Source organism: Abramis brama (genome assembly GCF_963993115.1).
Source record: "Abramis brama genome assembly, chromosome: 2".
NCBI lineage: Eukaryota > Metazoa > Chordata > Actinopteri > Cypriniformes > Leuciscidae > Abramis > Abramis brama.
In genome coordinates this window covers 43,056,287-43,071,046 of record NC_139964.1, presented here as the reverse complement: position 1 = coordinate 43,071,046, position 14,760 = coordinate 43,056,287, and the positions used below count along the sequence as shown (strand labels likewise).

The following is a 14,760-nucleotide window of genomic DNA, read 5'->3' as shown; positions in this document are numbered from 1 at the left end:
CCACTTTCGTTCCAACAGAGGATGAAATGTGTCGTTATCGAGTGACGTAATATCCCAAGTGGACGCGTGGAGGAGACGCGAGACTGAAAGCACTGAAAAGCCCTCGCGCTACTCATATGCTGAGAGAGAGATAAGACAATAGAGCTGCACGATTCATCTTTAAAAGACTGTGATCTCAATTCAAACACCCACGCGATCTGTCAATTCGTCTGTCTATTCGTCTTTGACAAAATCATATTGCAACATTCAAAGCTGTGTTGGCGCTGCCGCTGACCCGGAGAGAGTTGTCATGAAAATTATTAAAATTATCATAGAAGTACTTGGAAAAAAGTTTAATATGAACACTGATGTCTACGATAGCGATCAAAATCAGCTTTTGATAGAAACTTGGTGCTTAAAATAACACAAGTGACTGTTAAAAAATGTATTTGTTATTGAATCATTTATTAAAGAATGTAGTATTGTATGATGCTTTTGAAATAAAAGTCAGAAAGATGTGATGATTTGTTTTTGTAAATATGACTCATCTTATACATCATGTACAGTCTGTATAAGTGTATGATTTAACTTTTCCCAATGGTATAAATATATTGCAATATTGAATCGCAATACTTGTAGAATCGCAATACATATCGTATCGGCACCCAAGTATCGTGATAGTATCAAATCGAAAGGTGTATTGTCCCAGCCCTAATAAATATAGCCTACTACAATAGAACCTCAACCAACCCCCAATATAAAACATCAAGTAACATTTAATGTGGCATTTACTGAATATCAGATCAGTTGTTTGTCTTAGAGTTAGAAATGTCATGAAGATTTAAAAAACACATTTTAAACTATATATCTTCTTCTTAGACCCCTAGCAGTACCTTCAAGTACTTCCAGGGATCCATGGACATACGTTTTGCAAGAAATATTCCAAAAACCCAACAGGAAAACATAGCTGTATTGTAGTATTGCAGATTACAAAAATTGCAGACAACTAAACAACTAAAAGTGTTATTTTCCAGATGAAAATTAACACATTGAAAAGACATCTTGGTGACGTACATGAGCTATCTGGGTGATGGACAGTATTTAGCACATGTACAACATCATATTATATCCGAAATGTGTCATATAGTGCGTATCAGTCTGTAAAACCAGAATTACAATCTGAATTGTAACCTAACACCAATTTGTTTGTATTCTCCCTTCACTGGAATGAAATTAACTGTTAATGAATTGCCAATGAGGCGCTGCTGTCTGCTTAAAAAGATGGGGCTTCATTCCAGAAACATTTCTCTAAGGAACAGCACATTAGCATAACAGTTCTCTTATAGCAAGTGGTTAGCAGATCTAATGACCACGGTAAAGACATTAAGCCATTTGAAATGATTCCCCTGAAAAAAGACAGCTCATTGTAAATTGTGAATTCATTGCATGCATTTTTCTGTAAAAGTTGCCTCCAAGAATATAGGCTGACAGGTAACCGAAAAGTTCATCTTCACCTTCTAACCAAGAGCTCACTGTTTCGTTCAACAACGTTTGCCATTTGAAAATGTACATAGGCTTACACTGCAGTAAAAATTATTCTTCAAGAAATAAAAAACGCAAAAGCAAATGCAAAGCATCACCTCTGTTTGTGGCGAACAGCCATGATCTGCAATTTCCTCTCAAAATCCCAAACCTGCACAAAATAGCGACTCCAGAATCCACTGAAACTCTCTAACAAATGCACACTTCCCACAACTTCTGGTCTCCATGGCTGAAAATGCTAGCATTCTCTCTTGCTTGCCCACATTTGCAGCTTCCCTTCTAGAATCAGACAGCAGACTGCAGTCCCAGGTATCTGGATGGAGGTTGTGACTTTGGGGAGTCTTGGCTTGTGATGCTATATTACGCAGTCAGGATGAAACCGTTACGTGGGAAGTCGAAGGCGTGGCGACAAGGATGAATCATTGGCAGGAGAATCAAAGAAAAGAAAAGTGACCTCTTTAAGGTTACGTGTGGATATGCTTAAGGAGATTTATGGACATTTCAAGTGCATTATATACACATATTGAATTACGTTGGCGAACAAATCTTCTAAATAAGATGACAAGACAAGGATGAAAAATGTGTATGGTTTTCCAGAAGAATGAAGATTATAAACAAGTCATTATTTACGGAAGTAAGACAAGCACTATTAGGCAAATGGATAAACTTCTTTAAGTCAAGAGCTAGATATTGACTGGTAAAGTCTAACCTCAGAGAACTGTCGAGGTTGAGAGAGTTGAGGCTGCTTTTGGGTCAGTGCTCTCAACTGGGAACAACTGTCATGGTATAGCAAGGGACCAGGTCTCCAGGGATCATGGGAACACAAATAATCCAGCTCTACAACTTTCAAAAATTACACCATTATTTACTCGCCGTGATACATGACGTTTCAAGCCGTGACTTTCTTCTGTAGAATAGGCCTATATGGTGAAATGTTGAAGAATATGCTGGCCAATCATTTCCATAAAATAAAAGTCAATGAGGACTGAATCTGTCATATCCTTTTTGTTTGCACTGCCTTAATTTATGCTTATTCAAATAAATAAACCAAAACATTTCATAACAATTTTCTTTGACTGTGATACAGTTACTAAATGATAGAATACCAATCATGAGAATCACCATTGAGACAAATTTGAATGACAAATAACTTAAGGATGCTTTTAAAGATGCTTAAGGTAATGTGTGTGTATGTGTTAAATTTGTGTTGAAAGTGTGGGGTGGGGTGAAAGTGAGGTGCTTTGTGTGAGAAACACCGATTATTTTCCCCTCTAGAGATTTTTGAATCACCGAGAGTAGATAGTCGAGACCGTGAGTTGAAATCGAGAACTAGATCAGTTCATGAAAAATCATTAAAACCGGTTTTGTGAACTGGATCCATCAACCCACTGAAAAGATCTGACTCGGAATTCTGACTCGTTCACAAATCAGACGTTGCTACTTCTCTCAAGAACATTCCAAAGAGAGTTAGGATAGAAATTTTCAGTGAATAACAAGTTAAATTTCAGTCTGCTCATCATTCAAAGTTATTGGACTACTTTGATCATGTGTTTTTGTCATTTTGGACCTTGACAGCCCTGGTCCTCATTCACTTTCATAATATAAAAATCATGGCCAGGATATATTCTTAAAAAAAACAAAAAAAAAAACACCTTTTGTGTTACAGGAAAGAAAGAAATTCATAAGTTTGAAACAACATGATGGTGAGTAAATAATGATAATACAATTTTTTAGATTAACTACTCTACTACTACTTTAATCCTGAAATCTCTTCTAGTTGAGCAGTTTTGTTTAACAAGATCTCACACTGGACAAGAAACTCAACTGTAACCATTAGAAAGCTTAACAGAAATGTACAATTACATTTTCAGGTTTAAATTACATCCTGAATTGTTCTGTGTTTCTGTGATGTGCCACAAGTTAGAAAGGTTGCTGATACTGAAGCTAAATCTAGATCCACTGATTAACTCATATAGAGTACTTGGCTGGTCAATGGAGCACAGTAGAAAAAAACATCAATACATTTTTGTTGGAACAGACTGAGGTTAGATCTGAGGGTTGAACTTTGGTCTTTCTACACCTTCCCAAAAGGCAAAACAAGTCCTAAAATTGTAACTTTGTAACTTAACTGTGCTAAATCCTAGGCGCATACCATAAAAGGAGATGTTTTAGAGACTCAAAAAGACTATATATATATATATATATATATATATATATATATATATATATATATATATATATATATATATATATATATTTAGGGCTGTCAGTTAAACGCGTTATTAACGGCGTTAACGCAAACCCATTTTAACGGCGTCAATTTTTTTATCGCGCGATTAACGCCTAGCAAACTTTGTAGTTTTTTTTTTTTTTTTTTTTTGACATGCTTTTGCAACAACTAGTAACGTTAGTACAACACCACCGGATCTAGCTAGACCGGAAACAAAACAACAGGCACGCCGCACACACTTGTTTGGGCTTGCGAGCCGGCCAAAGAGTGGACGAGAAGCCGCGTCTATGGACAACTTGTATCGCACATCGGACGCGTACTTTCTCAGTTTATGGCCAGCAATAAAAGGTGTGTGTACACTCATAGAGAATAATGTGTTCGAATTTTAAATACGAGGCGCTGCGCTTCTCGTCCAGTGTGCGACCCCCTTTAACATTATGTTTTGAGTGGATGAATGATGAGCGCGAGACGCCGAAATGGATGCCAATAAGATTCTGAATGGAAAGTTTAATTTTAAAAAAGTGGCCAAAATGTTTCAGTTGACAAGACCAAAGTGATCTGTGTGTTTTGTCATTGTGAACTGAGCTATCATTGCAGCACGTCCAGTCTGAAATGGCCTACTACTTGATGGCCAAGCACACTGATTCGCTGATGCGAATTCTCCACCCCCTCGTCAATATTAGGACCTCGTCAGTATTTCTTTCACCCTTTTATTGATGGACAGTGTTACATTGTGTGAGAGATTATTTGCTCCAAGTGAGAATGTTAGTGTGAAATTGAACACTACAGTATGCCAATGTTGATTTCAAAAAGAAACATTTGCTCAAAGCAAGCCGATCCACTTTTCCATGTTGATAAGAGCATTAAAATGAGAAAAAATAATGGGACAAAAAGAAATCAAGAGACATTTAGAATAGATAAAAATGTGCGATTAATTGCGATTAATCGCGAGTTAACTATGACATTAATGCGATTAATCGCGATTAAATATTTTAATCGTTTGACAGCACTAATATATATATTAAGATATCAGGACACCTGAGAACTTTGAGCTTTCCTTCTACTAGTCAGAAAGTTCCCTGTGGGACTGGATAACACGGGATGACCTCATTCTGCCAAGAAAGTAAGAGACAACATGACACCCCAAATTCCTGTTCAGATTTCACAGAAATGCAAATGTCCCAACCTGATCAGATTTAACGACTTCATCAGAAAATATTTATAGAACCTTTAATTCTGATCCTCAAATTTGATTGGCTGAGCAGCATTACAAGAGTGCTAGAATACAGTCCAGCAACAGAACTGAGACTTTCATTGTTTGTATCATTCCACTTGTCTGTTTTACAGGCTCCAGACAGACTGTGCACATGTGCACACATGCTCTAGTACGTAAGAACAAGCTTATGATTTAATCTGGAAATAAAGCAAAATAACTGAGAAAAATGAGAATTAGTCCTCAGATGCCATGTCCGTAATTTATAGCAAAGAATTTATCATTAATTTGATAAATCTCAAACAGATTCATTAAAGGGATAGTTCACCCAAAAATGAAAATGCTGTCATCATTTACTCTTCCTCAAGTTGTTCCAAACCTGTATGACTTTCTTTCTTCTGCTGAACACAAAAGAAGATATTTTAAAGAAGGTTGGTAATTAAACAGTTGCTGGTCCCCATTGATTTCCATAGTATTTTTTTTTCCTACTATGGAAGTCAATGGGGTCCATCAGTCGTTTGGTTACCGACTTTCTTCAAAATATCTTCTTTTGTGTTCAGCAGAAGAAAGAAAGTCATACAGGTTTGGAACAACTTGAGGAAGAGTAAATGATGACAGCATTTTCATTTTTGGGTGAACTATCCCTTTAAAAGAAGTTATTACTCCACCACGTGCGTGACATCATCAACCAATGTGGTTGAACGACAAATTTGCGACAGTGCGATTCCGGGAAACAGTCGTGACTAGCTAGTTGATTTCTTCAACGATGCATCGTACTATGGTAGTGAACCAGAGAGTTGCGTCGTTGTACGGAAAACACACCCCTTTGCATTAATGGTGGGGATTTATCACTGATACTTTTTGCAGGTTATATACACCACTCTTTATGAGTGAGTAATTGAATCATTAACTCCACAGACTCATTCAGGAACAAAACAAATGACTGTCTTTAAGAGTGAGTCAATGAATCATTCACTGAAACACATCATTCAAAAACACTGACTGAATTAACACAGAAGCGAAATGATAAAAACTCTTACTATTTCTGTAAAAAAAAAAAAAAAAAAAAAAAAAAAAAAAAGTAAGATTGCTAAAGTAAGCAATTTTTTTGCTGGAGGACCAAAAACTGATAAAATATAGCTTGTGCAATATTAAAACATGTTGTCAAACTACCTAGTGTGAAAATTATCACTTGTGTGTGTGATATTGTTGAATTAAAAGACAAAGGCTGAGGAAATTGTATAAGTCTGAATAAGGAAAATCCCCTCTAGTATCTGTATACTGCGTACAGCTCCTCATTGCTCTAGTTTTCAAGACCCATGCATAGCCTTAAAATGCCCCTCAGACATCAGAATTTCTCTCTCTCTCTTTTTCTCAGACATGGCCTGCTAGTAATTATCACCCGTCGATTACATCAGAAGGGTAGGTGTGAGCAAGACAGCAATGAAGGATGGACAGTTGGATGAATAGATAGGGAGAGGGAGAGAGAGAGAGAGAGAGAGAGAGAGAGAGAGAGAGAGAGAGAGAGAGAGAGAGAGAGAGAGAGAGAGAGAGAGAGAGAGAGAGAGAGAGAGAGAGAGAGAGAGAGAGAGAGAGAGAGAGAGAGAGAGAGAGAGAGAGAGAGAGAGAGAGAAGAAGGACAGGGTGGAAAAGGGAGGAGAGCAGAGAAAAAGGACTATTTTCCGTCTCGCTGGCTGATTCCCGGCTGCCGCCTCGCCTGGATGTCTCTTTTTTTCCCTCTATTTTTCACAAATTAATTGAAAGTGTCCAGTTGGATCAGCACTCAGAGCCCACATACACACAGAAAAATAGCCACACAAACATGACTCAACCCCAAGAGGACTCCCACCCATTTACGCTTTCAGTGAGTTTACAGATGGAAAATACAATTTGTAGAATGATCAGTAGTTACACAAAACTAAAAAAAGAATGTTTCTTCCAATATAGCCTGGTTAAAATTATGCACTGCAGACCTTTACATGTTGTGAAATTCATTACATCTGTGTATAAATATCAGAGAAGTTCATTCATAAAAGTACAATCTATATTTTCACCCACCATTATACATCCATTTGAAACTAGATACAGAGGAGCGGAAAGAAAGACAAGTATCGATCATTCAATCAGCTCATGAGTTAACATCTATTCTTATCCATGAAAAGAGAGGAAGCAATAGAAGAAAAAAGTAGTTATAATGAAGGAGTAGCTGAAGTCACCATGGCCAATGGTTACAGAAAACAATGTTGTATAAAGCATCCAATAGTCATACTTAAGTAAATATTAATATAAAATAAAAAGTATACATTAACAGAAACTGGCTCAAGTAAAAGATAATTTAGCTCATGAGAAAAAAAGTAACTGATATTAAATCTACCAAAGTATCAAAAGTAAAATAAATGTTATATATAATCGCACACTGTAACCGATTGAGGATATGTAAGAATTGACTCACACAACTTGTAGTCAGAAGTTTACATAAACCTTGCAGAATCTACTTAATGTTAATTATTATTAAAAAGAGAAAATAATAGGCGACTCAGTTTAATAGTTTACATACGCTTGATTGATTCTTAACATTGTTTCATCATATGGATGATCCATGACTTTTTTTATGTTGTTCATGAGTCCCTTGTTTGTCTCGAGCAGTTAAACTGCCTTGAACTGTTCTGTTCTTTCGCTCCTGCACGTTTTCTAGAGCATTTTTAAACCCTTTCCAGCAGTGCCCAGGAGGAGGTGGCTCACAGAAGTCCCGAGGTATAGCCACTGAGGGGCTGATGGGAGACAACGATGACTGGATTGCAAGAATGGCTGAGGACTGGAGAGGACACTGAAGAGAAACACAGGGACTGACAGAACACATTAAATCCATTGTAACAGTTTGGAGAGGAGGTGGGAGAGGGAGGCTGGGAGGGGCCAACGGGTCTGATGAAGGCGATTCGGATTCAGGCAGAATCAAAGGAGGTAGGGAATCCTCTTCTCCAAACACAAAACAAGATGACTTGTGACAATAAGTCTGTTGGTTGAGCTGGAAAGAGACTGAGTAACCCCTCTCACTGTTTTGCCTGGGGTGCTCAATGTTTACACTTTTGGTGGAGATAAACTCATAAATTGCATACTAATAATAGTCGTCAATGAACAATAAACTGGGTTAAAAGAATGTATTTTAACATATAAATTCACCTTTAAGTACAGTAACAAAATTTGTACTTTGCACAGCTGATGAAAAATTGCTCCCACTTTTTCTCTTGCTCATTTACTCCCATGATCTGGCACTTTATCAAAAACACATCTGTTCTATTAATCATATGGCAAACAGCATAAACTATATGCTATAATTTTCAAACGTTTATATTATAGTATTATTATAAAGTTATTCTATATTATAAAGTATTACATGTGGGTGCAAGTTCCAGAAAAATATAGTGCCTGTTTAGTAAACAACTTGGAAAATGGCAAATATAAATACAATAGAAATTTGATACAAAATAGGAAAATCCATTAACTACCTCTGAAATTGTCTCAGTTGGCAGCAATTCATGATGATTTACATTTACATTTATTCATTTAGCAGACGCTTTTATCCAAAGACGCTTTTTTTTCATGATAAAAGTCAACTATATCCAGTCGTCTCAAATAAGAAATAATTATATTGCATGTATGATTCCTTTAAGAAAGGCCTGGAATTAATATAACGGCAGCATCTTGTTTGTTGATTGTGTTTGTTGCTGTTGGAAAGTTTTATGTATTTATAGACTGCTAAAAGTGCCTTTAGTGCCTTTTGTAATGGACTCTATGTCTACTCTCTTATTCTCTCTCACTCACTCTCTACCTTTATTTTTCAATATTCACTGACAAGACTTCCGGTTTCCTTTTCTGATATTTTTTTCTGAGTTGAGTGGTTTTAAAACTATTCTTCAAATATAACGTATATGTGTAGGTATAGCCATGTATATATAGGCCTATGCAGCACCTTCACTGATGCACTGATGTGATGCCATTTGTGATTGTATTGGTGAGCATTACAGTGGTAAACTGGGGATTTCTCTGACTGGTCAGACACACACATACACACACAATTCCCGGGCAACCCATGGAGAATGCTTGTTCATTAAACTTTCATGTTGTTGAGTGCTAAAAAAGCAACTTTTCTCTCCCTTTTTCCTCAGACACTTTTACTCTTTTTACATCATGTAAGAGAATGCCCTGTTTTTATAGGCATATTCCCAGAATTCCATGATAGCTATTACAAGATGCCTTCAAGACCGTGAACTACAGCCGATAACAGTACTGAATCGTGATCAATCATCCACTAACTAGGTGTCTCAAAGGAGGGTTAAATGACCTTAACACTTACGTGCAAACATGAAATGGCTACTAACCGGTTGTTGCAATTATTAACCAGTCAATTCAGTGCTTAATCAGAGCAGATTTACTGTTAAAAAAGAGCAGATGAACCTCTTCACATCTCAAAGCAAACAGACTTATAATGCTATAAGCCGACTCTTGCTCTCACACAATTACATGTAAGTGAGAATTCATGAGGGAAGGTAAAAAATAAACAGGTTAAAAATAGACCGCGAACATCTAGAGAAGCCCATGACAAGCTAAATTTCTAAATATTTCAGCAATGACTTCCAAGTGTGAGCTATTTTCAGCTTCAATTCATAATTTAATGCCTACGTTTTTCCTCCCAGAAACCATGAAACCTTCCTTATATGCTAAGAAAAAAAGAAAGGAACAAGAAAAGATGATCCAACAAACTGATCTTTTCAACAAACTGATTTCGGTAAGACACATTATCTTTTTATAAGGACTTTTCTTCTGCAACAAAGCTACTGTTTTGAGATTGCAGTCTGGCAAGAGGCTGTCCTCAACAACTGAACCTGTTTCATAAGTCTAGAAGGAAAAATGGCTGCCACTCTTTCACTAGTAGTCACATTGGAAAAGAAACAGCGAGGGCTATAGGACATTTTTCTAAAATGATGCGAAATAAACATCCTCTGCTACTGTTTATGTGGGATCTAATAAATGATTGGCTTTAAATATGCAGGTTTTGTATCCTCAGACAGGCATGCTGCCTTTCCTAAGGCCCAGCTAACAAAAATTTTAATAAGAAAGTTTTGCTAGCATTCCCAACTACTTATGAAAAAAATATTTTTGAATGTTCTCCGAATGTTTAAAACAATCAGTTTGGATGTTAATGCGGATGTTAAGGGAACATTCCATTTTGCAAACTTTATGGGAATGATACTTTTGTATGTTCTAAACATTCTGAAACAAGTAGCAACATTTAAAAAACTAAAACATTTCAGGAAGAAAAAAAAACGCTCAATGATTGATGTATAAATAGTTTTTGTGCTATCATTTGTGCATACATTAAAGATCAGATCATTTTGAACAAACATTTATTAATGTTACTAGAAGAACCTCACCAGAACGTTAAGAAAAGTTCTGAGAACATCAGAAACAAGTGATGCAAACGACAAATTTAAGAAAAAAAAGTTTTTATGCTCGCTTGAGGTGGTTTTTGACTTTTGTGCGAAAAAGAGTTAATGTGAATAATGGAAGATGGAAACACATTTGCTGAATAGATTCTGACGTAGCGAACATTAAACCCATGTGACTAATCATCTGTTTCCGCTGATTTACTGTTGGTTACTAGGTTACCAATACCACTATCATACACTCGAACAACTTGATGGAAACTCACCTAAATCACATTTGTTTTGCTTTTTTTTTTTTTTGCTTTTGCAAACATTGAAAAGATTTGTTTCACGTTTGGAAGGAAACCCAGCTATAGTAGCTCACCACTGAAAGCCAGTTTGATCCTAGCCTTTGAATAATCCTAAACCCTTTTTTTCTGTACAAAGAAACAGTCAAACACTTGTACAAAGTACACAACTCCATTACTTGAGTGAAAGTATAGATACTACTGGTAAAATATTATGCCTTTACAAGTGAAAGTTTTAAAAACAGATTTTTACAATCTTGCTGTAAAAGTACAGGAGTACTTGCTTTTATAAGTACTTAAGTATCAAAAGTAAATTCCCTTTTTTATGTCAACACATTTTATTGTTGCATTGTTGTGCCATCAAGGTGGCTTAAGCCAGTCATGCTCCATCCGACATGCTAGCATATGACTACCTTAAACTCAAGTAAATGTAATTCGTTACTGTCCACCTCTGCACTAGTGTTAATTTTCACTGGAAACTGCAGTGAATTGTATTTCTAGGTAAAAGTGACATGACATTTGTAGAATATTATATATATTTGTGAACCTGGATCACAAAACCAGTCACAAGTCGTACAGGTATATTTGTGGCAAAAGCCAACAATACATTGTATGGTTCAAAATTATCAATTTTTCTTTTATGCCAAAAATAATTAGGCTATTAAGTAAAGATCATGTTCCATGAAGATATTTCCTACTGTAAATATATAAAACATTTATTTTTGTGAGTGAATGCAGCACAATCGTGAACATAAATGGACAACTTTAAAGGCAATTTTCTCAATGTTTATATTTTTTTTGCACCCTCAGATTCCAGATTTTCAAATATCGGTAGCTGTATCTCGGCAAAATATTGTCAACTGTCTATTGCCATAATACTTTCAGATGATGTATAAATCTCAATTTCAGAAAATTGACACGTGACTGGTTTTGTGGTCCAGGGTCACAAATATAACAACTGGTGACATTCAAGTTTTTTCATTTAAGTTGTGCTTGAAACTTGTGATTAAGCTTTTGTTTGTTTTTTTATCTTAACTTTGCATGATTATACAAATGTGATGTGAGCACATTAGCATCTGTGTGTGATCGTGTATGTGACAGCACATATGCAGTGACCTGACCAGGTGTTGCATTCACACACACTTCTCAATGATTAGCTCTGACCTGTTCTCAAGGCTGCCTGAAACCATATGAACAGCTTGATTACAGGGTTTTATCTGTCCCAGCTGGCCTGATCTCAGCTAAAACTGAGATAAAACACAGTTACCCATCAAAAAATATACCAATATAATATCTCAGACAAGCATTTCGTCAAATAGGCCTACTGCTACTGACTACAACAAACATAAGCCAAAACACTGATACTAACTTTCATCTAGCACATACAAGTCAACCTAACCAATTTAATAGAAGGAAAATAACACAAAGACTATACAGAATGGTCCCTTATTTGCTATCACAGCCACATTTCTCTAAATATCAATGGGCACAATGTGTTTAAGTGGTAAGAATTAAGCCTAATTGAGACAATACGTGTGCTCTGTGTCATCTATAAGCGATGCTGTCTGAAATCACCTACTGTCTGAGTAAGAACTATATTGAAAAATGTTAAAAAGTTAATCTGCCATGTTGGCTTTGTCATGTGACCTGTCAGTTGTGTCCCTTTACTGGCATTTGCCACTTCTCTCCCATGGCATCATGGTAAAGTGTCAATCGAATGCACACTCCAGTAGCCTATCTCAGCAGTATAGGCCATCCAGGTACTTTTTGCCAAAATGTTTTTCGAATATGTATTCGGACATGTACTCTTTTGGCATCATGCTTTTTGCATACTATATACAGTAGTAAAAAAGTAGACATATTCTAATGCAGAGTGAATTATATGCATACCATGACTTATCACCTATATGAACAGACTATTTGTTTATATTTCTCCTTAATATTTAGGGCTAAGGCAGGGACATTGTTTCATAACACACCTTAGTGTACATACTTTCCATTTAGCATTCTTCTATATATATGTAATACATTTTTAATCTGACTATAGTAGGTTGTTGATAGAGCAGTTGCTTATATCATGGAAAAATACTTAAAAGTGTAGGGAAACCCATTTTCAAAAAGCACACATGATTCATTAAGTATGTAAGATTAAGATTATGGTAAATCTGTAGGCCTCTCCATATTCTCTACATCTGTCTGCCTTTACTACACTGTGCACCTTACAGAGAGTGGCATACAGTATGGACAAACACGAGGTCATTGTTGTGCAGTTGTAAACAGATAATGAGACAAACGGTGATTTTGAAATATGCTTCTCCTCTCAGCACATTCACTTCACAGGCACAGAAACACCACAACTGCCACACATTTCCAGATGTGGCTGAGAGTCGTGATGTAGTGGCGCCTATGACTCAATCATCGAATGGTCAAAGCTATAGATTACCATTTCCGTTGCAGATTAGTCGTCATAGGAAAAATTACATAACCTCGCCTCAATTTTCTATCACGTCATTTCCGTCTGAAGAGTAACTGTAAGGGAATACGCGAAACGCAACTCAGTCAGTTAGAGCCATAACTAACGCTCTACGTCAGCTTCTTCTCCAAATCATTCATGCCGACGAGAGGGAGATGATTGTCACATGAGAAGAAATTGTATTTTAGATCTCGAAACACACGATAGTCGCTACAGTCTCCACTTCCATTAATCTATATCTTAAAAATGTAGCCTACATAAATAGTTTGTAGTCAATTTGTCCTCACATGCATCAACTGAGCCAGGCGAAATAACCGCGAGCCAATCACGAACCACACCCCGGTTGTAAAGCTGCGGAAGGCTGTATTTCTAGTCCAGATAGTGGACATCTTTGAATATATTGTCAATAGACACAAAACAGACGTTTTAGCTTCCTGTCGTTTAACGTGTTTCACATTAGACGTGCTTTCTTTCTTCACAGACCAGCGCGCAAGCCTCATTCAGTAGCCTTTCTCCAAGATAACATCCGCTGTGTGTTATAGCCTACCATATAAAATAGTGTTTGGGCGACTGCTTGAGGGTGAAGAGCACCTTGTGTTGCCCCCGGAGGTGCATCGGGTGGAGTGGGGTGGCTCGCAGTTGCGAAGTATGATTCATCCTCGCTCTCTGTCACGCCCCATCTCTCCGACTGCTCTCCATGGTGCACCTGTAACTCGCCTGACCCTCAAATCTAGCTAATTTCTACTCTCACACTACAACGACTGTTAAATCCAATCTATCCCAAGTTCATCTGTTGCATTAACTCCCGCTTTCTATATACAGAGGCCATTGCAACCAAACGCTTATATCCAGGATACTTAGACCTAACGCGTTCTTAAGCTGCGAAATCACTTCATACGATTTTAGGGAATCACAATCACACGTTTACGGGTGTGACGGGTAGTGAAAGGTCATGAAGCTAAGCTTCAAATGAACACTGAAAGTGTCAAAAACGTCTGTGGATGCACACACAAAGGAAATCGTCCAGCACTTACTTTAGCATGGCTTGTTCCTTCTCCTCTTCTTCCCTTTGCCGAACCATCACTGCCATGATGACTTCCCTTTCCTCCTCCGTGAGGTGACTCAAGTCCGGCATATCAGGCATGGGAGCCGGCACGGTGGGTGGGCGAGGGCCGCTTTGGGGCCCTACCGAGGCGGACATCTTTTGCCCTGCTCCCAGGCGTAGGCTATCTATTGGCAGTATCCCGAGCGCTGGAGCCACACCTCACGACATGGTCCACGGATAGAGCAGCGTTCTTTGAGAACAGTGCAAATCTTGCATGGTTTCAGGCACCCACAACTGTGCTTTTGTTTCTCTTCGTGTTTTTTTTTTAACCCACCCCTCCTCTTTTCTCGCTACCCCCACCCCCGCCTCTCCCCTCCACCTCCAGTTACGGGAAGCCCATCATCTCTACGCCCGGAGACGACGCAAACAGAGGGACTCCGGCATTAGCTAGCAGATCTGTGATTTCCCCCTTCACTGAACCGGGGGCTCGGTATTGGGCGATGGCAAAGGCGGAGTCCGTCTCTCGCCCACTGATCTCTCTCTCTCT

The 14,760-nt window shown here is 37.7% G+C and overlaps 1 protein-coding gene across 4 annotated transcripts in view; it reads right to left on the bottom strand.

The window, feature by feature from the left end:
- The window catches only part of rims1b (regulating synaptic membrane exocytosis 1b), a 90,721-nt gene extending 76,184 nt beyond the window's left edge, over window positions 1–14,537 (bottom strand). For all 4 annotated transcript variants that reach the window (XM_084105804.1, XM_084105807.1, XM_084105805.1 and 1 more), the window contains exon 1: window positions 14,203–14,537. In XM_084105804.1, the coding sequence (XP_083961930.1) occupies window positions 14,203–14,369 (167 nt within the window). In that variant the 5' untranslated portion in view covers window positions 14,370–14,537. The remainder of the gene's footprint in view (window positions 1–14,202) is intronic.
- Between the last annotated feature and the right edge of the window lie 223 nt (window positions 14,538–14,760).